Here is a 27724-nt window from a genome sequence, read left to right on the forward strand (position 1 = left end):
TTCATTCTGTTTTGAAAGGAATTATAAATCTATATACTAAGGGAGTTGATTACGGAACAACATGTTCACTTCATTCCTTTTTGAAAGGAATTATAAATCTATATACTAAGGGAGTTGATTACGGAACAACATGTTCACTTCATTCCTTTTTGAAAGGAATTATAAATCTATATACTAAGGGAGTTGATTACGGAACAACATGTTCACTTCATTCCTTTTTGAAAGGAATTATAAATCTATATACTAAGGGAGGTGATTACGGAACAACATGTTCACTTCATTCTGTTTTGAAAGGAATTATAAATCTATATACTAAGGGAGTTGATTACGGAGCACCCAGTTCACTTCATCCGTTCAAAATTAAATTGAATGTCATTAATTAACTCATGATCATTTATTAAACTCATGTTAATAAATAAATTAAAAGAAGTGAATAAATACCTGTAAGTAACAATCATTAAAGGGAGGGAGATAAACGCATGCTGCATCGTATTAGCTATATACCACGTTTGCGCCATGCACTGAAATAAAAATGAAAGCTTCTTAGTTATTGTTTCTTAGTTTAACGTCGAAAAGAAAAGGGCATTTTTAAGTACACTAAGTAAATAGTTGTCACATTTTGAATCAAATAAATATGTTTTATTGGAAAGGGACAAAAACATTTTTTTTTAGAAATCACTATTTTACTTTTACTGAGGCCTGGTAAGCATGTTTGGCAGGCAGCTGGTTTTACATTCGTGAGAACGGAGGTTTGAATGCGAAGACTCCCCGCGTAGTAAATGAGGACTGGCGCACGTTAAATCTGTCGGGTCACAAAGTCCTCTATGTTTCCTTAGAGAATTATACCTCAGGGAAATAATATATATTTCTACAACATTAACCGGAAAATTAGCTGGACTGCATAAATTAGATTGTAATAACGTAAGTTAGATTCAAAAAATAATTATGCGTTTTATGTTGACTGAAAATGTCAGTTTCTAAAATCAAACTTAGATGGGAAAGTAGAAGGCAGTTTTTAATTTAAAATCATATTTAACAGTCTTTTCGTTACACTTGAATACATAACTGTTTTCATACAAGACCAGTGATTTTTAAAACAAGAATATTTCATAGAGTTTACTTACAATTTCTGTCATTAAGCTGTAGTTTTGAAGGTATAGCAAATTTTTCCAACCATTTTGGTAACAGTTTTCATGCTCATGCGCCCAAGATGAGTTCCAAATTGGACCCGAGCTAATTAATGGGAACACTATGTAAAGTGACATCACAAAAAGGACTGGAGGAGTTAATCTGACAAAAAAAAATAAGGTATGAAATTTTTATAAATTTTTCATGTGAATGAAAATGGAATGTATGAGTAAATTAGAACCTAAGCCACAATTAATATCATTAGTGTAACAATTAATATCATAAGCATTGAACCCGAACTAATTAATGGCAACACGAGGCAAAGAGACATCACAAGAAGGTCTGGAAGAGTTAGTTAATCTAAAAAAAATAATCAAAGTATGCATTTTTTATTAATTTTTTACGTGGATGAAAGGGGAATGTATATGATATTAATTATGAGGGAGTGTATATGATATTAATTATGAGGGAATGTATATGATATTAATGTATATGGATTAATATGATGCTTTAAGGGAGAGAAAAGGCTAAATGCTTATTTATATAATAAATAGAACTATTGCAATTACAAAAAGTGACAAATTAACTTACCCATGAAATGTATAAGATCTTTAACAAAATTTTGTTTGTCACCAAATGCGGCATAATAAATCACCATATATTAAAATTTTTGGTTTTAAGAGATCAGCGTCAATTGTGTTCCATTGAAATGACAAGGAGAAACGAAGATTGAAAATATTCCCTCTTGATTCCCACAGGAGTCACGTGGTTTCATTACTGAGACAAACATTATAGTCATGTGAGCGCTCTATTATATTTAAACTCAATGTTTAAAAACTTGCACTTCTCTTTGAAATATAACATTGCATTGTTTAGTCGTAACAGTTTCACGTTTTCTACGTAAGATAAGAAGAGGAACTAAATTGAAAAAAAGATTTCAAATTTAATATCTGCAATGTTTAGTGTCGGGCGACCACAAATATGATTGAATTTAAACTGAAATTTCCTTCATTCTAGATATTAGAAGTTATGTATTAATTTGACACATAATTCGCGCATAAAATATTGTTAAAATGTTTTGGTACAAATTACATACCTGCAATATCTCAGCAAAATCTGTTCAAATACGTTCAAATGTCCTTTAGATTGCTCAATTTTTCTCCATAAAGTGTAGGTAATCAAGAACCCACTGAAATTGAAATAATAATTATTACTCATTTTGTTTTTCAATTATGAATTTTGTATACTTTTAATAAAAATTTGTTTTTAAATTGAGTGAAACATTCATTTACTGAACTATTCTAACTGCCTAAGAGAAATTAGTCGAACACTAATATTGATGCTTGATTCCTTTGAAGTTGAATAAAAGATTGCTGGTTATAATGTCATGTTTCTGTTATGAAATTCTCAGAATTTCAATATAAATTTGTTTTTGAAAAGAAAATGTTATTTCATCAAAGAATTAAACCATTCCACGCTCTCAGAAAAAATCAGTTTAATGTTGAACAATAATATCGATGTCTTGAACTAGAATACGGTGTAAATTTATTACAACCTTAATAAAGTGTTAAATGGGACCACGTTTTATACCCAGTTTATCCTTATAATCGGGAAACTAAGTTTGGGGAAGGTTAATTTTAATTATAATAAGTTATTGGGCAATATATTGAAATGGTAGTTCATTTGATCGTTTTTAAGGTCCCATACTCTCCAACATTTTTTAAAAGGTAATATTTTGAAAAAAAAGATACCTTTTTCAGGAAAGAAACCTTAATACCGTCAAATGTTATACCCATCGGCTTATTAGTTTGCAAATATATAGAGATTTTGCTAAGTGCTTGTTTTAGGTTGAAGCTATTTTTCGAAAGCTCTGTCTGCTTGAAAAAATACAGGTTTTTCCAAATTATTTGCAATTTTCATAACTGCTGTGAGTTGACAAGTTATTCATGAACGTTTAGTTTAACTCAACTTCAGCTAGCGTTCTCTGAACTATTTTTAAAAATGGAGCAAAACGTTGATACGAAGAAAAGTCTTAATTTTGTGAAAATAGAAAGAGTTTATTATCTATTTTTTAATATTTAAAAAGTTAATCCATTGCTACACATTTTGTATGCTCATAAAAATTTACAAAAAAAGATGAGAATTATTGATTGATTTTAATAATTATTTTCTTGGTTGAATTGGCGTCTTTTATACAAGTTTAATCTCTCTTGAAATATTTAAGTCAGCTGTCCATTCTAAAGAGCGAAATTTTTTTTAAACGCACAATGCAGAATTCGTTTCAACCAGCCATTGCTGAGATTCGAATCCGGTTCACGTCATTGGAGGGCGAATGCTCTATCCCCTGATCCACATCATTGCCCCCAGAATTTTTTATTATAACCGTCGTTGAAAAGCCGACCCAATTTTTATGGGTTTACGACTATTAATGTTCAACTCTGCAACCTTGTAATTTTGAACCCAATCCAGAAGACAAGGGAACTGAAAACGCTAAGATTAAGTTGTTGTTGTAGTCCATTCACGTTGCACTACAGTCCATTTACATCGCACAAGGGGCAATTGGCGTCGGTCTGGGAAACATCCCTGAGGATGATCCGAAGGCATGCCATCCCAATTTCGATACTCTGCAGAGGGGACGGCTCCCCCGCTTTGGTAGCTCGACGACCTGCGAGCGAAGTTGAGCACTTTACGGTTGAACAGTTTAACGAGGACCCATACCGCACACCCTTGGTCCGTACGCAGACTGATCCAAGTGGTCACCTACCGGCACACTGACCGCAGTCAGTGGTGCTTGACTTCGGTGATCTGCTGGGAACCGTGTCTTAACGATCAGTCCACTGCGGGACGTAAGATTAAGAATCTCTAAAGTTCATGCTCTCAGCTACATTGATGTTATAAGCTAATAAATCACTGATATTATAATGGATATTCAAATACTGCCAAAAAAAAACCCGATTTGGCAGCTGACCCTAAGCGTATGCGTGACCCGAAAATAAAAATAATCTAGCATCAACAATAGATTGCCGAGAGAATCAGAACTACTTAACATGCAGGTATGTTTAAAAATTAATTAAAAAATATTATTTGTTTTCCTTCTTTTTGATCTTAAATGAGAGATTACTATACATGTTTACTAAATTTGAAAATAATATATACCATAGACTTACAGATCCCAATTAAAAAATGTCGGGAGAAATAGATGACGAAAAAATGGATTTCTTGAATTATTTTTTTTTGAAACAGAAAAAATCGTCCCAAAAATGAAATGGCTCACTTTGAAGGAAAGAATTTTGAACATTACGATGGAAAAAAAAGATACTAAAATTCGTAGGCCTTTCGTTTGAAAGCGGTGGGATCAAAATGCAGATACATAAAAAATCACAAAAGAAGAAAAAAAAATAAACAATTTGCTTGAAAAAATTCGTAATTGACAGTCTATTTAAAAAACCGGAAATTGGTGTTGCATAATTTGGTTATAATAGGCTGTTAAAAAAGTTCTGCAACACCCTCGCTGAAAGTTCTCGCTTATAGCAATAACAAATCAAGAGCCATGGTGGCTCATGGCGTTTGCCTCGAATGAGGTGATCGGGTTCGAATCCCAGAGATTATATACTTCGTCTACCACGATCGATATGCATTTCGAACCCGGCTCGCATCAACCACAGTGCTGACGTAAAATATCCTCAGTGGTAGACGAATCATGGCTCAGACTCCCTTTGCAGTCAGGATAACCATAGGAGGTTTTCGTGGTTTTTCCCTCCATGTAACGCAAATGCGGGTTATTTCCATTAAAAAGAACCTCCACGAAAGCAAATTTCTCCCAATACTTGATCCAGGAGTTCCCTTGTTTTCTGGATTGGGTTCAAAATTACAAGGCTACGGTGTTGAACATTAGTAGTCGTAAACCCGAAATTGCGTTCAAAGATGGTTATAAAAAATAAAATAACGAATCAAAAGCCGAAGTTCAGTCATTTAGAGCTTATTGATAAAAGTTTAAACACCAAAAAACAACAAATAAAAATTCATGAAATTCGCTGGTGTTGCCGAACTTCATGTCATTTAGCTACATTTTGAACGTCGTATTTTAAGTGCCAACAATATACCCACAATCCGGTATGTAAACAGACAAATTCTTTACATTATTCTATATATAGGTCAAAATGTTGTTGTAATACTTATTGACCCTTCTTAATATTTTCTGTTATTAAGCTTTTGATTATTTTTCAAATTGATGGCTATTTAAAGAGTTCTTGGTTAGAGTACCCCTTGTCACTGGAATTTTGAGTTTTTACTTTTTACAAAATCTTTCATCTTCCTATTATTTCTCTATAGAGATTCCTTAATATTAAAAAAACCTCACTTCCAATTCATTTCCAAGTTTCCTGCACTGACACAAAAATAAGAAAAGCACCCTATTATAAACTTTCACCGCGTTGTTTCTTTATTATAAAGAGGAGCCTTATTATAAAGTAATCGTATGATATTACTTCATCATCACATGTGTTAAAAGCGATGAACTAGATCATTTTTTTCTGGAATTTGAAAACGATAGTAAATTAGAAAACGATGGATGATCTAGTTGCGCCTTCGTTATTGTTGTAATTTTTAAGTGCTAGTTACGTTACCGATTTTTTCAGATTTGATTTTTTCTTGAGCATGATGTTTATTATTTGGTAGAACTGGTATATGTTTAAAATTATTAAAAAGTTGTTAAATTTTTAACGTTAGTATTGGTAGTTTTTTCAAACAGAGTTGTATTTTAATTATGTTCTAGTTTGTGCTTTAATATTTCAGTTGTGTTTTTAATCAGTTGTAGTTCGTGTTTCAACAGCATGCTACATTTTTAAATCAGTATTGACTGTTTTCAAAATATTAAATGATACATAAGATATAGTTACTTTTATTGCAAGCTTTGTGAATAACTGAATTCAATTAAGACATCTAATTGAAACAATGAATAGAAAACTGTATAACATTACTATGAATTTTCTTAGAAACTAAAAATTAAATGCAAGTTCTTTTAAAAAAGTCGCAGATGAAGTTACTATGATATATCAGCAAATGAGTGGGTTTGAATTTTATCCTAATAAAATCTGAAGTTTTATCTGTGTTAATTTGGAAAAAAAAGGATCCTTTAATTAAATAGTTTTTTTGGTACTTTGGGATTATACCGTTGACTATTTTCGCCAAACACAGAATTATCACCAGAAAATAGCTTTTGCACCAATAACCGCAAATTTATTTTATCACTCCATTTTATAATTTTTTATTTTGTTGCATCACATTTTATCCTTTTTTTACTTTGTTTTGATTCTTTTTATTACGTATTTTTACACTTAAATTTTTTTGTTATTATTATTTTATTTGATAAATTTAATGTGTTTAGAATGTTTATTTTGGAAATTGCGTTTTATTATGATAGACTTAAAGGATTTGCGAATTTTAGTGAACGTTGTCGTGATTTCGGTATAGTCCCGAAGTACCTTTTATTTTAATAAAAATTCAATTTATGATTCAAAACAAAATTTAATGAGTAGCAATCGGGGGTGGAAGCGAAGCGAACAGGCGGTGAGGTCCCTCCATTGTAGTATCAAACATCACGAAAAAAAAAAAAACGAATTTTACTTCATTAAATTATACGTTTGTTATATTATAGCGTGGTGATTAACATGAAAGTAAAAAAAAATAATTTTATTCAAATAGAAAATATATTTGATATCATTTATGCCTTGGAGATAATCGCTCGTGAAATAAATAATGCTAAAAAAACTGAAGCGGTAAGATATTGCTTGATTAAAAACTGCATTTGCTTCAAAAATATACGAATTGGGAAAAACAGTTGACATGTTTCAAGCGCTCAAAAACAGGCGCCCATTTTCATGACTTGCCAGATGTGACTGAAAAGAAACAAAGGTTTTTTGAAATGCAAAGCGTAATGTTTCCTACCAAAAAACACAAATCAGGGGAAAATATTGATTGATTTGTGTTTTTTTTGCATTGTTTTTCATCTTTTATCTTTATCAGCTACTGTGGTTTTCATAGTTTAGTTTCTTACCTTTATTTTTCCATTTTTCTGAGTAACTTCTTCTCTTTCACGTGTGGCAAGTCTTCAAATTGGGTACCTGTTTTTGAGCTCTTGAAATATGCCGACTGTTATCTCTAATTTGTGTATTTTTGAAAAAGTTTTTGACAAAGTAAATTGCTCGTTAGTCTGCTCTGTCTGAAAATAAGCGTTAACGTGAGTAGGCCCTCACCAATTCATAATTCAAAGCAATTTCGTTCAGTTCGAAAAATATCTTGACATTAATTAAAACATTGATAAAAATTAAACTTTTGATTCACTTTGATTAAGTAAACAGTAGAGAAAATAAATTATAGATACTGAGCATGATATGGAAACAGTCAAACGTCATGAATTTCGAGAAATATTTTCAAAATTATGATACCAAGATCTTATTTGAAATTTTTAAATCTTCACCGTCAAGGATTTTGAGGTCGAGTTGGGTATCATTATTGAGTGCATTGTTTGAATATAATTCACTCGTGTATTTTTAGATTTTTCATCCGACGTGTATTAGAATATTTTTGACCCGATTTATATTGTAAGACATCTTATCCGATATGTATTAGTATATTTTTTACGCGATGTACATTTTTAGAGTGGTGATCCGAAGTTATTATTAGATTTTTGTTTTGGTGTGCATTTTTTAAGCATTTGATCTGATATATATTTTTAGTTTTCTGTTTCGATGCCCATTTCTTGAGATATTTGGATATTTCAATAATTTTCGAACATTGCACATTTTAAGTAAATTATTAGAAGCATGGAAAACGTACTAACATAGTAAAGATAGAGTACCATATATTTTAAGTACCTGATAGTAATGAAACAGTCCACTATAACTGGGCCGTTATTTTCCAAAAGATAACTCAAAAATTCGAATATGAAGTGAAAATTTCCTACAAAAAGGAAAAATTAGATTAAAAATGTTTTTCATACAATATGGATTGTTCTGAAAAAATTATATTCAGAAGGGTATTATTTTAAAATTATTTTAAAACTGTTTCTGAAGTTATGATCTAGAAATCCACTTTCTGAAACTTTTCAAACATCAATGAGCAAACAGCAAATTCTACCTTTGCAGAATTTTTCTCTGTTACAAACATTTTAAACTGTTCGTCAATGGCATTCAAAATGTTCTCCACATGGCAATCACAATGTCATTTTTATATAACAATGTCATTGCCTCCCCATAACGAATTTTTCATAAGTTTATCTTTTCAATTTCAGGGGAAATTTTCAACTAGAAGGTTACGAATCGGTTTTATCATCATCATAGTTGGCCAGACAGCCCAATGTGAGCCAATGCCTTCCTCTAAAGATTTCTCCATAGCGACTTCCGATTTCAGACTCCACCGAGTCATCCCACCTCAACCGCGCCCTTCCCCGCTTTCTTGTTCAAGTGGGTCTAAAAAGCAGTATCTATTTTATTGTATTGTCATCACTCATTCGAATCACGTAGGTCATCCAATTCATTCTATTCATTTTTATGTATTTAATAATATCGGGTTGTTTATAGATCCCGAGCAGTTCAAAGTTAAATCTCCTTCTCCAGTTATTGATTTCATTTACACCATCAAGTTTACTCCACGAAATCTTTCTCTCAAATATTGTGTTACAATTTTGTCATTGTCCAAGCTTCAGAAGCGTATGTCAAGACTGTCCTGACAATTTATTTATCCTAACCTGGTGAATTTTTTTATTCAGAATGTTTTCCTTTTGACAAGGGCGTTGATTCCGATGAAGAATTTTTCAGACATTCAGCTCTTCAATTTTAGTAATATTTTTCGAACGTTTATCCTTTTTATCTTTGGCGAAATTTTTAATCGAAACGTTAAACATTCAATGAACTCCATAGATAGCAAGGTTTTTTATCTTCATATAACAAAGGTTTCAGACATTTTATCAACGCTGACTATAGATATGTTCAATTCGAAGAAAAATATTTAACAAAAAAGCATGGTCTTCTAAAGGATCATCATAAGTGGGTGGAGATGGCGTTCATCACGCGGGAAATAACAATTCATTCTCCCTCTTCTAGACGGAGAATCACGCGGGTCAATCGCTCTTGTTAGCCAAGGATTCTCGGTTGTTTGTTTCTTATTTCAAATAAAATTTAGTTGTCTTAATCATACAGTCCACTGATGCATTCATTAGTATCATAAAACCCCTCCGTTTATCTTTTCAAATATTTTTCTTCCGTTGAAATTTGAGCCTTTTTTTTATATTTTCGTATTTAAACATTCCAAATATTCTCCGCGAAGTAGTTTTCTCCTTATAACGAGTTACTTTCAAATTTCGTTATTTTGGGATTTTTGTTCAAACGTTCAATCTTTTGTATTGACATCGAAGTTTTGATTTAAACGTTAAATAACATTAAAAATATTTTCCATATGGCGACGTCAATGTCTGTTTATACCTATTGTGTATGTTTCAAACGTCATTGTTTCAGTTTTCGTTATTTTCAGAATTTTTCAAACAATTTTCATTTTTCATTTTTGTACAAAGTTTTAATTTAAACGTTAAATAACATTAAAATATTTTCTCTATGACCATGAAATTTGAGCCCTGTAACGAATTTTTCAGAAGTTTATCTTTTCATTTCCATAAAAGTTTTATTATTTTTTTTTCTGTCAGAATTTTTTAATCGGAACGATGCGTTTTTATGCATTTAAAATATTCTACAAGTATCAAAGTCGTTGTCTCTCTAAAGTAAATTATCCAAACGTTTATGTTTTTCATTCTCATTGAAATTATTAAACTGAGAGTTCAAAATATTCTCCACTTAATGAAGTCTTTGTTTTCCAGTAACAAATTTTTCAGATGCTCATCTTTTTAATTTTCGTCATTTTTGAAATTTTTAAGGTTGTTTTTTTATTTTTTATTTTCAATGAAAATTTTAATCTAACCGTCATTCAAAAATGTTAAATATATTTTCGATCTAAGGAAATCTTCTTCCTATAACGGTTTTTTAAACGATAAATATTTCTAAAATGTTTAAATGTTCAAAATATTCTCCAAAACACATTAGTTATATTTTCAATTCTTATCAATTTAAGAGTTTTTTCAAATGTTTATCTTTTTGATTTTCATGAACGAAAATCGTTGTTTTCTGTTTAAAAATTTTCAGACTTGCATCTTTTAAATTTTTTTCTAAAAAAAAAAATTCTAATTTTCATCTTTAGGAATTTCATAATTTTTTTAAAGAAAAAGCTCAAAATAAAAGTTAGAATTTCAAAAATTGGAAAATGTTGATATTCACAGTTCAGAAATTTTTTCTTCTTCAAAACCTAAACTAGTTTATTAACTATATTTTAGAAAAAATATTTTTATAATAATGATTTCCTTAGAGTGGATAGGGCGAATCAAACAACAAATAATAATATGCTTACTATAGCGCAATTCTTTCCAAACAGTGGGATATGCCATGATATGTCCCCTAATGATCGATAGACAAAGCAGAACCCGAAATCCATGAAGGTAGTCTAAGGATGTTTTCTTGACTCTCTCCGCAAATAATTCTTTCGTATTAGTATAAAGCGAAAAACCTTTCAGAACTTGTCGGGTTAAGCCTGAAAAAGAAGACAAATATTCGATAATATGTATAGTTTGTTAATTATATGTACAGTGCGCCAAAAAGAACCAAAACGGATCACTCTGAATAACATTTGATCTAATGATCGGATCTTCACTTTCTAGGATTCAATCTTAATGGCTCGAAAGGGTGATCTCAAATAGGCTTATAAATAAATGCAGACGATAATTTAAGTTAAGAAATAAATCGCAAAAAAGTACTTTCTCTGAATAAGCCTACTTTTTTCGGAATTTTGACTCCCAAAATATAGGGGGTAGTCACGCTCTGGGTAATATGGTCTCAATGAACCGCGATGGTTCAGGGGATAGAGCGTTTGCCTTCCAATGAGGTGAACCAGGGTTCGATCCCGGCGATGGCTAATCGATACGAATTCCGTATCTGGCTTGCACCGACCACAGTGCTGACGTGAAATATCCTCAGTGATAGATGGATCATGGGTTAGAGTCCCCTTGCGGTTAGGTTAACCGTGGGAGGTTCTCATGCTCTTCCTCTCCATGTAAAGCAAATGCGGGTTAGTTCCATCAAAAAGTCCTCCACGAATGCAAATTTCCCTTACTACTTGATCCAGGAGTTCCCTTGTCTTCTGGATTGTTTAAAATTACAAGGCTACGGAGTTGAACATTAGTAGTCGTGAACCCAAAAATTGGGTCATCTGCTCAACGACGGTTACATATATATTAAAAAAAAATATGGTCTCAATATTTTGGTAAGAAGAGAGCTTCAAAGTTTGGATTCCTTATTGCTAATTTTACTTTTTGCTTATTTCACTATATCTCGAGAACTGTTTAACCGAAATGAAAAATTTTTGCACACAATTATAAAATCCGTTTATGCAAAGATAATCCTGTGCAAAAAATAGCTTTTAGTAAATGTTTATTATTTTTAATTATTTTATTTATAATGGTCGAAATAGTTTTGAATTCTAAGGAATGCAATTTCTTGTATGATTTTAAGGAACATGATTTTACGCTGCAAATTACATCGGTTGAATAGTTCTTGAGAAATCAAATTCTAAATATCTAACTTCTTTTGAAATTCAATTTTTTAGAAATTTTTGACCGATTTTGCTCGAAATTTGTGTTTTGTCATGCAAACTACAAAATTAACCTTTTAAATGATGCAAAAACTTGCATATTCAAAATGTTTTCGACCGTTATTAAATAAAATATTGAAAAATAATAGATACTTATTAAATTTATTTTCTTGCATGGAAAAAATAAATTTAGTACCCAAAAATTTACAGAAAAAATCTTTGGTTAAACAAATTTTATAATTTTGGGCACACATTTTTAAATTCGCTCAAAAAGTTCTCGAGATATAGCGAAATACGCAAAAAAAAGTTTAACATTAAGAATTCCATACTTTGGAACGCTCTCCTGACCAAAGTATTGACCATTCTGATTCCGGCTATCCCCTCTATTTTGGGAGTCAGAAATCGAAATCCGTCAAAAAGAATTGCATATTTATTCATAAAAAGTACGTTTTTGTGTTTTGTGTCTGATTTTGTAATTTAATATAGATGGTTTGCACTTATTAGCTAGCATATTTGAGGTCACCCTCTCGAACCATTAATATTGAATCCTAGAAGGTGAAAATCCGATCACTAGATCAAAAGTTATTCTGGCTGGTAGCATACTGTAAGTTTGCATGAGTACTAGGGTGGGCAGAAAATGTTTATTTTGAAAAATGACTTAGATCTTTAGGTCGCACATAAACTTCAAAATTTGACAAAAAGGAAAAAAATAATTTTTTTTGTTCTAGTACCATTCACATACTATTCTTCAACGCTCTTTTAATATGACAAAATAATAGTTATTTTTTAAAATTTTTAGGTCACGTATAAGCCGGCCGGACTGTGTAGGTGTTGGGGAACTGCCTTTGCATCAGAAAGGTTCGCAAGGCATTTTCCTTCTCTCTGTCCTTACTGTGGGAGCAACGTTGGCCCATCTAATAGGGTGCCCCTGAAAGAGTGGCCAACAAATTTGCCCTTCATATGCCTGCATTGGATAAAAAGAGGTCACGCATAAGCTCTTAAGTTTTTTGAAATAAGCAAAAATTGACGTTCTTAGCTTTTTCTCTTAGAGCAGCTTTTCCTCGTTCTTAGTTCAGTTGTACACTTCTTCGAATCAATGTATACTGATCTCCTTATATTTGAATAGTACAGTTAATGGAAACTATCATACACCTATTACAATTTGATTTTATTCCCAAAAGTATAGCTTTAAGAAAATAAGTTAAGGATTCATGGCTGATGCTAAATCAAAGCTGTTTAAAGCTAAACATGTAAGCGCACAATCATTTTCTCTTGATTTCGTGAAAACCAAAGTATCCGTATTTGTGCTGTAAACACTGATTGTAAGTTTAAAAATAAAAATAAAAATTGTTACAGATCTAAAATTTTTTGCATGACCAACAACCTACTAGAAATACTGAACTTGCTTAAGAGAAACAGAAAGATTTAAAAACAGAAGGGCGTAAAATGCTTAAAATATTAAACACACGTAGAAATACCGATTTTATTTGCCTATTCAGTTATAAAAGTGTATCTTAAAAAGTAATTTTACATTAAAACATTAAAAAACAGGTGATGCCTGTTGCTTCTTGCTAATGCTGTAATAAGTGAAAGAAAGAATTTCAAACAGGGAAACAACTGTCATTGCGTCTTTGCGTGAACTATTTAGCGTAGAAAACGCAAACTTAGTAATTAAACATATACTTCAAAATAAACACAACGGCGTCAACGTGTAAGGAATATATTTCGATAGGAGAAAAACGCAGTTCTTATTTCAAGAAAATTTTGTTTAAAAATGCATGAAAGGACAACATAGACAGAGCACATAATTTAAGAACTGGGTAAAATATATCTACCACACGCGAGACACTCGTAAAATAGTTATGAATCCAATATAATTGAAAAAATGTATCAATATTTGAAAAATAAATCAATTTGACGGGAAGCGATTGCCCAGATATCAAAATAAGGTCCATTTTAACTCAGCAAAAACCTTTTAATGTAATCCTAAAACTGTTTGTTATGCGGTTTACGTGTAAACCTTCTAACCTTAAAACGAGATTTGTGACAATATGCTTTATTCTACGCACATTACCCAAATCCAAAATCTTGGAAAACATCCCTCCACATAAAAACCTTAAATCGAGGTTGACTTAGTGTTTTCAAGCGTGAAAAAAAATTCTAGTCTCAAGGTGAAAATAATCTTAAATCTAGGTAATTATAAGGTTTCTTTTCGTTAAGTCATGTATTCTCAGCTGAAATCCACCTTGTCTTGAAATGGACAATGCAATTTGATCCTATCGCTAGTGTGACGTCAGCAAGAACGTCATTACGGACCTTTAGTGACAGTACTATTTAAAAAAAGCTTTAAAAAATAATTTTAAATTCCTTTAGGATGAAAGGTTTGAAACTGCAATATTTTTGCTTTATTGAAAAAAATGTTTTTAGTGCGTGACATTTCCGTGACAGTAAAGAGAAAATTCCGACGCAAGGTTGCCGTAAGGTGACACGCTTTCTGGGTTGTTTCTATTGGCTGTGATGGTAAAGCTATAAATACAGTTCTTAATGTTGAAATGTGGTTAAAATGATGCTTTTGTCCCCTCCATTAAAATGAGCTTCCTTTAGATATATTTTTTAAACATTTAAATGTCCTAAAAAAGAGTTACGGTAACATATCGAATTTGCTAAACTGACGAATGGTAAGATTCTGTTGGATGAATGTTTACTTATGCACCGACCGGACTGTTTTGTGGTCAAAGAGTGGATCTCACATCAGAAAAGTCCTTAGTTTGAATCCCGGACAAGGCATTGAATGTTCTTTCCTTCTCTGTCCTTACAGTGGGAGAAAAGTTGGCACACCTAATATAGTACTCCTGAAAGAGTGGTCAACAAATCTGCCTTACAGGTATCTAAATGACGAGTGTCAATCGGGTGGACATTGAAAAAAAAATATTATGATCTGATGTTAAAATCAACTTAAACTACTTGAAATATAAACTAAAATTTTTTTAAGACTTTTTCAACCTTTTATTTTATTTGCTTTTTTCGAATTGAACATATTTTTACATATTTATCATCAAAAAATTCCGTCTGTAGTTTTTACTATCAGATTCTTAAATTCTACACATTTTCTAGCAGATAATAAATTGTTAATATCCGTGGTTATAAAATTTTAATGAAATACACAAAAGTAATAACTTACTTTCTGGATATTTCAGCTTATTTTCTTTCCTTTTTCTGTCCTTTAAATCCAGTATTGTACCACTTGCGCAAACAAGTAACAAAACAACTAGAAAAATCCTGAAAATGTTTTTATTTTTTTGTTTAATTTAATAAAGCGAAAACAAATTATTTCGATAACAAAAGATGCTGCAGCTAATTTCCAGAATTGGTCTAATAAATCCTTAAAACATTATGTGAATTGCGTGACTATTTAAGATGCTTGAAAACAATCTCCATTTGATTAGACTCGCTTCTTTAATCGGCTGTAAAATTTTTCAAAGACAGCTTTAATATTTTATTTTAAAAATTACAATAATTTAGTTATTGATCTGTCTATTATCTCACTCTTTCCCAATGGTTGGAAATATTTTTTGATTTAATTTCTTTGCAAACAGCGGACCTCCTTACACCTTTTTCTAGTCTCCCCTATTTTATTTTCCTATTTTAGCACTGTTCCTCTGTACTCGTTAGCGAAACCCATTTACACGGGTTTCTCTCTTCATCTTTCGATTATTATTTGATGTTCAGACTTTGAAGTAGATTCTTGTTTATAGAACCGAAACTATAGTATGTCGATTTCTGTGATTTTATTTATTCTTCATTCATGTTGTTTCTTGCTTTAGTTCTTGGTGTCTTTAACATTCGTAAACCTTGTTCCTGAAGTAAATTTACTTTTCAGTTTCGCATATATATACTTGTAGATATATAAAAGTTAATATAGAGAAAGCATGGAAAAAATATAAATATTTTTTAAAGGAGAAGAAAAAAAGTTATTAAAAAATTACTTAAATTTTTTTTTTAAACTATTAAATTTTAAGAAAAATATCAAAAGCCGGAAAATAAAATAAGGATAATATATGATCTCTTCATCAGCTCGCACAATTATATCCAAAAAAAAAAAGTGCTAAATAAAACTTATTATCTTTTTCCTTCATTTTCTTCGTTAATCTCTCGTTTCTGCTATCCTTTTTGTCTTTATTGCATTATGCATGTATATATATATATATATATATATATATATATATATATATATATATATATATATATATATATATATATATATATATATATATATATATATATTTATATATATATATATAATATATATATTTATATATATACATATATATATTTATATATATACTTATATATATATATATATATATATAAGTTCAAAATGAAGAAAAAAACAAAGAAAAATTATAGACATATGAAAAAAAGGGGGTGGGAAAAAATAAGTAAAAAAATAACAAACAACATATTATTTAAAAATAAAAAAATAAAAAAAAATATATGAAATTTTAATTAAAAAACCGGAAAAAAAGCCGGAAAAAAAGATATAATCTTTTCTTCAGCCCACACGATTATATCCGCAAAACAGAGTGCTTTCTGATATTGTATCAATAAAGCCAAAGCAAAATATATTAATACAATAGTGTGAGGAGCACTCAAAAATTTTTTTATAAAATAACTACATAAAAATAGATCATAAAAAGTAAAAATAACATGTAAAAACAGATAATAAAATAAAATAAAAAGAAAAAACATTAAAAAGGGGGGACTATAAAGCGAGTAGCAAAATCGAAACAACTTACATGGACAGATATTTTTCAAGAATGATTTAAAAATGTTTTCGCAGAAAGATTGCCAGATTACAAAATATGAAAACAAAAGATGAAAGCAAAAGCGCAAATTGAGTGTAACAAGAGGGTTTTAAAGTGTCGTTCTTACTGCACTGCTGAAGTGATTTGTTATTCTGAGTTTTGATTTGTTAGTTACCGAGGATGGTCCCGAAATGGATGTGCGCAAGGTAATATTATACTAAATAATTTTAAAAATTGATCATAAATAGTTTTAGAAGATAGATGTTTATTTAAGAAAAAATATAAAATAGAAAAGAGAAACATAAATCCTCACACTATTGTATTAATATATTTTGCTTTGGCTTTATTGATACAATATCAGAAAGCACTCTGTTTTGCGGATATAATCGTGTGGGCTGAAGAAAAGATTATATCTTTTTTTTCCGGCTTTTTTTCCGGTTTTTTAATTAAAATTTCATATATTTTTTTTATTTTTTATTTTTTTATTTTTAAATAATATGTTGTTTGTTATTTTTTTACTTATTTTTTCCCACCCCCTTTTTTTCATACGTCTATAATTTTTCTTTGTTTTTTTCTTCATTTTGAACTTATCTAATGAGTGCTGTTTACTTGCAGCTTAAGCGCAATAAATGATACTTATTGTTTTTCTTAACTTTCTTAGTGTTTTCTTGTATTTATTTATTTATTATATATATATATATATATATATATATATATATATATATATATATACAGTCCAGTCACATTAATGTGACCACCTGTCAAAAGCCAGAATAACCACCTTTGGCAGAGCGGACCGCTTCGAAACGTGCAGGAAGAAAATCAATTAGGTTTCTGAAAAAGTTCACTGGGATGCTGAGCCATGCCAACTCCAGTGCCGTGGCCAGCGGCGCTAGATTGCGCCGTTGAGGATCCATGGCCCGAACAACCCGATCGAGGTGGTCCCACAGATTCTCGATAGGGTTTAAATCCAGTGAGTTTGCTGGCCAGGGGAGTACGGTAAGTTCATCCTGGTGCTCTTCGAACCACGCATATGCACTGCGAGCTGTATGACACCTCGCATTGTCCTGCTGGTAGATGCCATCATTCTGAGGAAAAATCATTTGCATGTAGGGGTGGACATGGTCCGCAAGGACAGATACGTACTTGTATTGATACATTGTGCCTTCCACAATGATGAGTGCACCCAGTGAATGCCAGGAAAGCATTCCCAAAACCATAACGCTCCTTCTTCCAGCCTGCAGTCTTCCCGCAATTATTGCAGGGTGTCTGCTTTCAGACGTTTTACGCCTTATACGCCAACGTCCATCTGTCCCATGGAGCATAAAATGTGATTCATCGGAAAAAGCCATATGTTGCAACTCTGTGGACGTCTAGTTGTGGTACTGGCGTGCAAATTCCAGCCTTCGTCACCGATGAACAGCAGTCAGCATAGGTGCATTGACCAGGCGTCTGCTGCGGAGACCCATGTGCAGCAACGTTCGCTGAACAGTTGTTGAGGATACACTCTTGGTAGCCCCTTGGTTCATCTGGACGGTCAGTTGCTCAACAGTTGCACGTCTATTCGTCTGAACGCATTTCCGTAGCCTTCGTTCGCCTCTGCCATCTTTGGCCCGCGGTGCACCACATGTGCCACGCCGCTTGTTTTGTATAGTGCCATTTTGCCATGCACGGTATACTTTTATCACGGCGGCACGCGAACAGTTCACAAAATCAGTCGTTTCCGAAATGCCTCCACCCTTGGCCCGAAAGCCAATAATCATGCCCTTTTGGAAGTCGGATAAATCGCTACATTTCTGCATTGCGCCAACGACTGAAAGGCTTTTCGATGCCCTAGGACATCCAATATATACACTATACTGTAATGTGCTGCCACCTGCACTCTGTGATTGGTTATTTCACGTTGACGTCGAAAGTAGGTGTTGGTCACATTAATGTGACTGGACTGTGTATATATATATATATATATATATATATATATATATATATATATATATATATATATATATATATATATATATATATATATATATATATATATATATATATATATATATATATATATATATATATATATATATATATATATATATATATATATATATATATATATATATATTAAAAAAATTGTAAAATTTTTTATTAAAATTTTTTGTAAACTTTTTTCCAGTTTCTTGTTATTTTTATTTTTCCTCTTCCCCCTTTTTTCACTGTTCTGTAATTTTTTCCATGTTTTCTCTACAATTTGAACTTATATATACACTCCATAACAAGAAAATCGACGCACCAAGAAGCAATCATCCGATTGCTTCGAAATCTCATATGCATGAATGTTTTGAACAGATATGGCTGGAATGATGATGACTGGGGACGCATAGTCTTTAGCGACGAATCCCGCTTCCAACTGTGTCCTGACGATCATCGAAGACGTGTTTGGAGACGCACAGGGCAGAGGGGGGATCCTGCCTTCACTATTGCACGCCACACCGGCCCTCAACAAGGCATTATGGTCTGGGGTGCCATTTCCTTTGACAGCCGGACCCATTTGGTTGTCATTAGAGGTACACTTACTGCACAGCGGTACGTCGACGACATCCTAAGACCTGTTTTGCTACTGTTCCTTTTGCAGCGCCCTGACCTGTTTTGCCACCGTTCCTTTTGCAGCGCCCTGGGCTGTTCTTTCAGCAGGACAATGCCAGACCACATACGGCACATGTTGCTATGAACTGTCTGCAAGCTTGTCAAACTCTTCCTTGGCCTGTCAGATCACCAGATCTCTCTCCCATCGAGCATGTCTGGGATATGATGGGAAGTCGATTGCATCTGGCACGGAATGTTGATGGCCTTGTTCAACAATTGGATTGAATTTGGCAGGAAATACCGCAAGAGACCATCCGGGAGCTTTATCGGTCTATGCCACGCCGTGTGGCAGCTTGCATCCAGGCTTGAGGCGGGTCAACACCTTATTGAACTTGTTACTGTAACTCTGCAATAAATTATTTAATTGTTCTGAAATTTAAATCATTTACTATTCTGTACATTGTCTTCCTATCCACCAATTTTCGTTTCAATCGGACAACTCCTTCTTGGTGCGTCGATTTTTTTGTTATAGAGTTTATATATAGCTAAATTATAGGATCCATACACGTATGTTAATCTAGTGGGAACCCGTCATACAGTTATAGTGAGCTTATGAAGGAGCTTATATACCTTACATATATAAGAAGCTAATGGAAACACACTATACCACTAATTCATTAAAATGTGTGGGATGAGGGAAGCTAATGTGTTTTTTCTGTCACTCCAGCTCAATTTCGAATTACTTAAGCCAATCCTGCAAACACAATAGTACTTTTCAAATAATTTTGTCCATCTTAATAGAAATTTTTGTTTATTTAAAATTGACTTCAATTGTGAAACGGTGTGAATTAAAAAAACAGTATTTCAATTTCTGCAATTTCTACTGTGGTCAAGTCAACGGCAAGACAAGTTCTATAGAATATCATCATTTATTTCTTTTTTCCTGACAATTTTCGAGCTTTTTTTCATTTTCCCTCGAATTTCTGTTTATATTTCTTCTTCTTGAACTTTCTTTTCTCTTCTTCCTCAAGTTTCTTGAACTTAATCAACAATTTTCTGGTTAAGTCAACAGCCTTATGCCATAGAGGTATGGAGAACTGTTGCCGCGGATGTATGGCAAACTCCTAAGGTACCTTGTGAAGAAAAGTTCATCCTAGGTTTATGGCAAAAATTAATGAGAAAATAATAGGCTTCTATGGCAAGATATTATTAATCGCATTTTGTAAAACGAACTATTACTGATTTTTACAAACAATAAGGATTGTTTTTCTACTTTCATAATCAGCCACGTCCGACTCAGCAACTCACTTTCTATGATTTAAATCAACAAGTGATTTTTCTTATATGGCATATCATAAGCATAAACAATAAATATATTTTAGTAAATAATCGGTCAGGAACTCTGAGACTAAGTACTAAAAATAATAATCTTCTTTCACAGTGACGTATCCTTACCTAAATGTCTCTAGTAATTAAATAGCTTTTCTCAGTTAGAAAGAGAAATACACTACAATTTTCTATAGGACATTTGTATGGAGTGTCATATGGAGATTCCTGGTGTAGCTTGAAGTACTTCTTTGAGAAAAGGGAAAAGATGTTGTTCGTACTACTAATGAAAGTGTTATTGTGTGACAGTGAAACGCTTTTGAGTTTTTTTTAATAAATTTTACTATTTGTGGTTTTAAACGTTTCTTTTAGTCAATTTCAATTTTATTATAAAGGAATACCATTTTATTTTGTAAATAGGTAATAAAATAGTCACCGAGGGGCTATATCTCGAGAATGTACAGTCTGTGGCCAAATGATTAGACGCACTATAAGATTCGATGTGAAATCTTAATTATCAGGTGATACTCTATACAGCTTTATTGTTCTTACGCCCTTTGCACTTGTTTACGTTCGTGTATCCATTAGTTAAATTGGACGATGTATAATATAAATTCGACGATTAGGTAAATTAGACGATATATTATATAAATGTAGAATAATTATTATATGAGGTATTATATTAGTATATTATAATAATTAGACCAAATGATTTGACCCACTGCAGTTTTTTAATAATTGCATGTTTTGCACGAGTTTATAGGCAATACTTTTATATACATGAAATGGGTTTTTTTCAGGAGATTTTTAATATACTTCCTATTTGTATTTATTTTTATCGTATTGCATTACAATGTTAACCCATTGATACACGAACATAAACAAGTGTAAACCGGTTTCAGCGGCTTAAAAACATTACAGCTGTCTAGAGTATCACTTGAAAATTAAGATTTTACATAGAATCTTTCAGTGCGTCTAGTAATTGTATAATTGGGTGAAGTATTATTTGAGAGCTCAAATGCAATTGAAAGTTTTGGTATCATAACTATCGACTTGGGATGATTTTGCTTTGTCTTGATCAAATAGCGTTGACCTCTTTGCCATACGAGGCTTTATTGTCGGATTTAATCCTAAAAATGTTCTAATAATTCTGTGCAATTTTTCAGTTGATAGTATTAAATTTTTTAGGTGGTTGATAATATGGTATCATTCGTATTAAAAAAAATGTTTGGTAAATTCGCATTTGAAACTGAAATTTTTCAGGCAACTGTTAATTTTCTTAACCATTCTAGGAAATTTGCACTTACTTCTCTCCATTCAGTTATTGACATTGCCGATATGTTTTATTTTTAATGTAGCGTACATACCTGATTACATTACTCTGTATCGATGCAAAAAGTCATATTTATTCCTACTAAAATGTTCCAAACAGTCATATAAATCAGTAACGCCCTATTGTTTTTGCTCCATTGCTAGGAAATGCGGACTTTCTAATGCGTATAAGTTTCTTCCTCCATTTTTCAAAAGATTAAAAAAATATGTATATTAGGAGTGGTCTTTATGAAACACCCTGTATATTATATTCAAGGAATCTAATATATCATCGGAAGACGTTCATGTTACAAACTTTAAAGTATTTCATTCTATTTTGATCTATATAATATACTACTTACATAAAAAGTATTGCTGAAACAGGTAATCTTAGAGGTTCCTCTACCTGGCAGTCCGTGAGATTAACATCTAAATTCAACGGTTCTGAAACTGAGAGATGAAAATCAATTTAGTTATTGACAATAGTATCAAGTATTTGTTTAATCTATATCAGTAACTGAAAAAGATTTTTTAAGGAGGAAAAAACTCAAAATATTTCATAAACAGTCTGTATTTTATTTGAATTTATCTGCAGCGTAAAACCGTGTATTAAATGACATTGAATTCTTGTGATTTGAAACCCAATTAAGAAAGCAAGAAACTATCGAGGCAAGACATAAGACAAACTCACTTTCTAGGTATAAAGACGTGGCATTTATGCCCCGGGGTTTCAGAAGGATATATTTTAAAAAAAAATATTGAAAATACAGCAAAAAAATAACAATATTGTAAGCAGAATTAGAAGATAAAACGGCAAGCGATTTTTAACCTTATATTTTGATTACTTGAAATCCTGTAATTGGTTACGAGTGATCAAAATAATGCTAAGCTGTAATCACGATAACAAGCTATTTATTACTGTAGTTTATAATTGTATTTACTATTACATTTGTAATCAAAATCATGATAGGCTGTGATCATGATTACCAGTAATTGATTACTGTAATAATGTTTTTTGCCCAACACAGGTTTTTAGATATTATTTATGTTTCTACTGTATTATACGTCTAGCTCCATTATGCATGATTGTTAAACATTTGACTCTATAAATAGTATTATATACAGAGTTAGAAGAAAAAATGGTAATAATTTGAATAGGTATAAAATCTAATTAACTTTACTACTGGTATAGAGCGGATGATTCATAAAATTCTAATTGTAGTGATTTTAAATCTCAACATAAAATAAGAGGTTAAAAAGCTGGATACCTGCATTTTTTGAATAAAAATAGATCAATCTGCTTTTTCGTAATATATAGTGAGGAAATGTCTAAAAATATGTCACAATTTTCATGGGAGGTTTATGCATATAAAGTTATAAGTAAAATAGTAAACACTTGAAACAATTATAACTGGTCTCAAATTTCAAAAAGGTGGGGGATAATGTATGTGTTACAGTGAAATGACGGAAATGGGTGATTGTTGACTTCCACCGGTGAATGTTGACAATCACATAGTCCCTTTGGTAATATATACTTGGTCTAGTTAAATGCCACTGCCCATTTGCCCGGTATGCCCTACATCAACGTTTGTATAAGGTTAGGTGCCACTTCCCGGTATGCATTTAATCGGTACTTGGAACACTGATGCTTCACCTAATCTATCCTCAGCAGATATTAAAGTACCGATTAAATATAATATCTGAGAATAAATGAATATCAAATCGGATATAACAAATATTTAGAACATTCACCAAAGTGACTGTGATTGTCGACATTCTCTTGATTTCGGTCATTCAGTGTAACATATTCAGAAATTTTAATTTGTGAATAAACAATATCTTACGAGTACTGATCGCTTTGTTTAGGTCTTCATCAGTGCATGATGATGGCATGCAAATTCCGCCATAGAAACCAAATCTTAGTGGTAAGTCGTTTTCAATATCGTGTCTGATCTACAAAAAAAATTAAAACTACATATATAATATTTTTTTAAAAAGTGAGAATGCATTTAAATTATTTATTTTAATTATCAGAAATAGCAATTGTTATTTTAGAAATTGTATTTACTTTCAAGGTTTTGCAGGTTAATTATTTCAAAAGGAAATCACAAACAATATCTCACAATGACTATTTTTTTTTACAAATTGAAATCTGAGAGTAACACTTAAGGGTACAGGGGACCTTAAAAACCAACTTTCAGAGTTTTTATGCTACATTTATGAAACTCACAGTATTTACTTATAATATCTTTAAGAAGCTGTATACAAAATTCCATGTAGTTTGATAATAATTTTTAAAGTTATTGAACTTTTAAAATTTCAAAATAGCATAAAATCCGATAAAGTCAAAACACTCCATGCGGCTTAAAATTCACCGCAGAATCATACTTTTTTTATATGACTCATTTTTGATTTCCAAATAAAAGTTACCATCAATCAGTGGCTAATTATATTGCTCTAGCTCAAAAAACAAATTTTTCATCTATTTCATGAAAATTTCAGGAAAAATTTTAAAAATCTTAAAACTTTTTTTACTATAAACAAATTTTATCAAAATTCTAGGTGACAAAACATGGTAAGTTTTAATTACATACATACATAGTACACATAAAACAAGTTTCAACCCCCCCCCCCCGCCAAAAAAAAATTGAGATTCATGGAGCATTTCGAAAACACAAAAATCCGTCAAAATTTCATTTTGAGAAAATAGCATTTTTTTAAAATGTATTTAAAATAACACTATTAGCTGTGTATAATATCTGAAAAATGACTAATTAAGCATATATCTGTAATTTTATCTCCATTATTATGTTGAAATGGATGAAAATTCCACTTAATATGTGCCTATCAAAAGAAATACACAAACGTACTCAACAAGCATATTTACTTATTCAAAATTTAGTGCAGATAAATTCACTAAAGTAATAACATAAAATAAGTCAGTAAGCATGAAATTAATTTATTTTAAAAAATATGAATGATATATCAAACGAAGAATGAAACATTGATTCAAATGTAAATGTAAAAACTAATTGTGTGCGAGTCAAATATAGAAAATTTTCTTAAAATCCTCCCGCACAATAGAAGGGTTCTTCTAATCTTCTATAATTTTGATCATCACTAATTTTCGTGTATTTTGAATAATATAAAGCTCTTTTAGCTTAAAACGAAACTAAAAAAATCGGCTGCTTCAAGCTACCGACTTCTGTTTTCTGAATGTAAACAAATGGACGTGGCCTAATTAAAATCCTCATAACTCAGTAAAAAAAGGTTCGATTTCCAAAATTTTTTTTTTGTTTGAAAGCTTATAACGTCAATTTTTTGAAATAATAAAAATCTCCAAATCGAAATTATGGTCACTTTTTTTCAAATTTGAAGGTCCCCTGTACCCTTAATTTTAATACATGCAGATAGATGATTTTTAATCTTATATTTTGATTACTTGTAATCATGCTACGGGTAATAATGATTGCAAGTAATTATGTATTTTGGTTACGTGTCATTAAGATAATTCTAAGTTGTAATCACGATTACAAGTTATTTATTAATGTAGTTTATAATTTTATAACCTTCGTTGAACAGCCAATCCAATTTTGTGTTTACGATCACTAATGTTCAACTCCGTAGTCTTGTAACTTTGAACCCAATACAGAAGACAAGGGAATGCCTGGATCAAGTATTGGGAGAAATTCGTCTTCGCGGGGAACTTTTTGATGGAACTAACCTGCATTAGCATTACATGGAGTGGAAAACCACGAAAGGTTACGCAGGCAGTTTCAGATTATATATTAAATTTTCATACAACTATGCCTGTTTAATTTTGACCACATCTTTTACTAATAATTTCCACGCGCATGATCTATTATAAATTGTCTTATTAGGATACATCAACAGCAGCTTAATTTCCAATTAAATTTGTCCTTATCATTGTAGCTTGTCCAAGCACAAAACCCCTAACAACAAAATAACTTCGGCCTCTTTTCACCAATATTCACGAATATTTTCTCAATAAAGGTTCAAAGAGCCATTATTTCCCGATATGGGCCCTAAATAGAACTGCCTAATTCACCCAATATTTTACAGTAACTAATATTTACCCTATATAGAATTGTCAGATTCACCCGACTTGGGCTTTCTTTGGACCCATATTCACGAATCTTGTCTCAATAAAGGACCATTATTTTCCAATATGGCCCCTATATAGAACTATTAAGTTCACCCGATATTTTACAGTTACCAATATTGGCTCTATATAGAATTGTCAGATTCACCCGATATTTTATATGCAATATTCAGCCGATAAAGGCCCTTTATTAACCCTATATAATGAAGGTACACTATTGATCCTATTCTGATAATTTTGTCAGTAGCTTAAAAGGTTTATCAAAAGACAGTTATGTGCTAATTTGACACAAATGAATTGGAATGATTGAAAAATTCATTAATTTTTTAATCATTTCCATGGAGTTGAGCGGAAAATAATTTAAAATAAAATTAAAAACTAAAGATTTCAGAATTTTTAGTATTTTTGTCAACAGTTTACAAGTAGTTTTTAAACTGTTTTTTTTCTCTTTTTTTAAACAGTTTTTTCCTTTTTAAATCTGCAGAAGAACATTTGATTGATTTCACAAGTCAAAATTTCCAAGTTAAAAATAAGGAGCTTTCCTGTTTACAGTAACAGGAGGAAGACATGAACGTTTAAATTTTTTTTTTAATATTCGTGTCAGTATTTTTTGAGAAAAGGTAAATCAAAGTTAACCCTTTTATCACAGGTTTGGATAAAATATCTGACTCTTCTAAAAGCATTTGAGTCCTAAGCTTTGCTAGTTGGGAGAAGCTTTTGTGTCGTTTGCTTGGTTCAATACTATTGTTGTTTTTGTTATTAATTTACGTCGCACTAGAGTTGTACTATGGGCTATTGGCGATGACCTGGAGAACATCCCTGAGGATGATCTGAAGACCTATCATCACAATTTTGATCCTCTGCAGAGGGTATGCCCCCCCTGCTTTGCTAGTCCGACGACCTGCGGTGAAGTCGAGCACTTTACGATAGAGCATTTTAACGAGGACCAATGCCGCACTCCCTCGGTACGTACACCTTCGTAGAATGATCCAAGTGGTCACCCACCCAAACATTGACCGCAGCCAGTGATGCTTGACTTCGGTGTTCTATTGGGAACCGTGTCTTAAAGATCAGTCCACTGCGGGATGGTTTCACATTGAGAATGGCAAATATAAGGTACTTAAAAGAACATTAAATAATAACTGGTATTTTGCTCAACAAAATAGTCAAGTCGAAAATAAATTTCGAAATAAATAAGCTGAAACTCACCCAGTGAGGAGGTACACCGAATGCTTGATCGTAGCTCTTTTCAAATTGAGGGTTATGGTTTGGTGTTTGGAAGAGAGGATGACGCAAATGCATCATACAATACTTGCCTGTATATAATCCAGCCCCATCATTTGAAATTGCCTTTATTTTGATGCAGTCTTCTAGAGATCCATAGTCGATCATTGTTTGACCGAAGAAACTGCTGGGAAGTTTTCCTGATGCATCCAACACTATAAAAAAATGTGCGCAAAAATACAGGATGTTTCATAATAACCTGCCTTAATATACATGGGAAAAATAGAAATGCAAGCTTTTGCTCTACTGAATGGATACGAGTGATACTTGAAACTTATGTTGTATTTTTTTAATAATTTTTTGATCATGTAACCGAGGCTTTCTTCGAAAAAATAGTAAATTCTGTTCGCCTTCCAATGAGGTGAACCGGGTTCGAATCCCAGAGACGGCTGATCGGTACGAATCCGTATCTGGCTTACACCGAACAAAGTGACATGAAATATCCTCAGTGGTAGACGGACCATTGGTTAGAGTCCCT

At 31.8% G+C, this 27724-nt stretch overlaps 1 protein-coding gene across 1 annotated transcript in view; it reads right to left on the bottom strand.

Moving 5' to 3' along the window:
* Positions 1-27724, bottom strand: part of LOC107454571 (nose resistant to fluoxetine protein 6) — a 56386-nt gene that overhangs the window by 17262 nt on the left and 11400 nt on the right. The window contains exons 2-10 of the mRNA XM_087168480.1: positions 27172-27401; positions 23684-23792; positions 22202-22289; positions 14999-15096; positions 10582-10761; positions 8004-8088; positions 2225-2317; positions 1125-1290; positions 442-521 (exon numbers count right to left, since the gene is read on the bottom strand). Coding sequence (XP_087024606.1) covers positions 442-521; positions 1125-1290; positions 2225-2317; positions 8004-8088; positions 10582-10761; positions 14999-15096; positions 22202-22289; positions 23684-23792; positions 27172-27401 — 1129 coding nt within the window. The remainder of the gene's footprint in view (positions 1-441; positions 522-1124; positions 1291-2224; positions 2318-8003; positions 8089-10581; positions 10762-14998; positions 15097-22201; positions 22290-23683; positions 23793-27171; positions 27402-27724) is intronic.

Source organism: Parasteatoda tepidariorum, chromosome 7, assembly GCF_982258835.1.
Source record: "Parasteatoda tepidariorum strain Cologne lab strain chromosome 7, Ptep-v5.0, whole genome shotgun sequence".
In the NCBI taxonomy this organism is placed as follows: domain Eukaryota; kingdom Metazoa; phylum Arthropoda; class Arachnida; order Araneae; family Theridiidae; genus Parasteatoda; species Parasteatoda tepidariorum.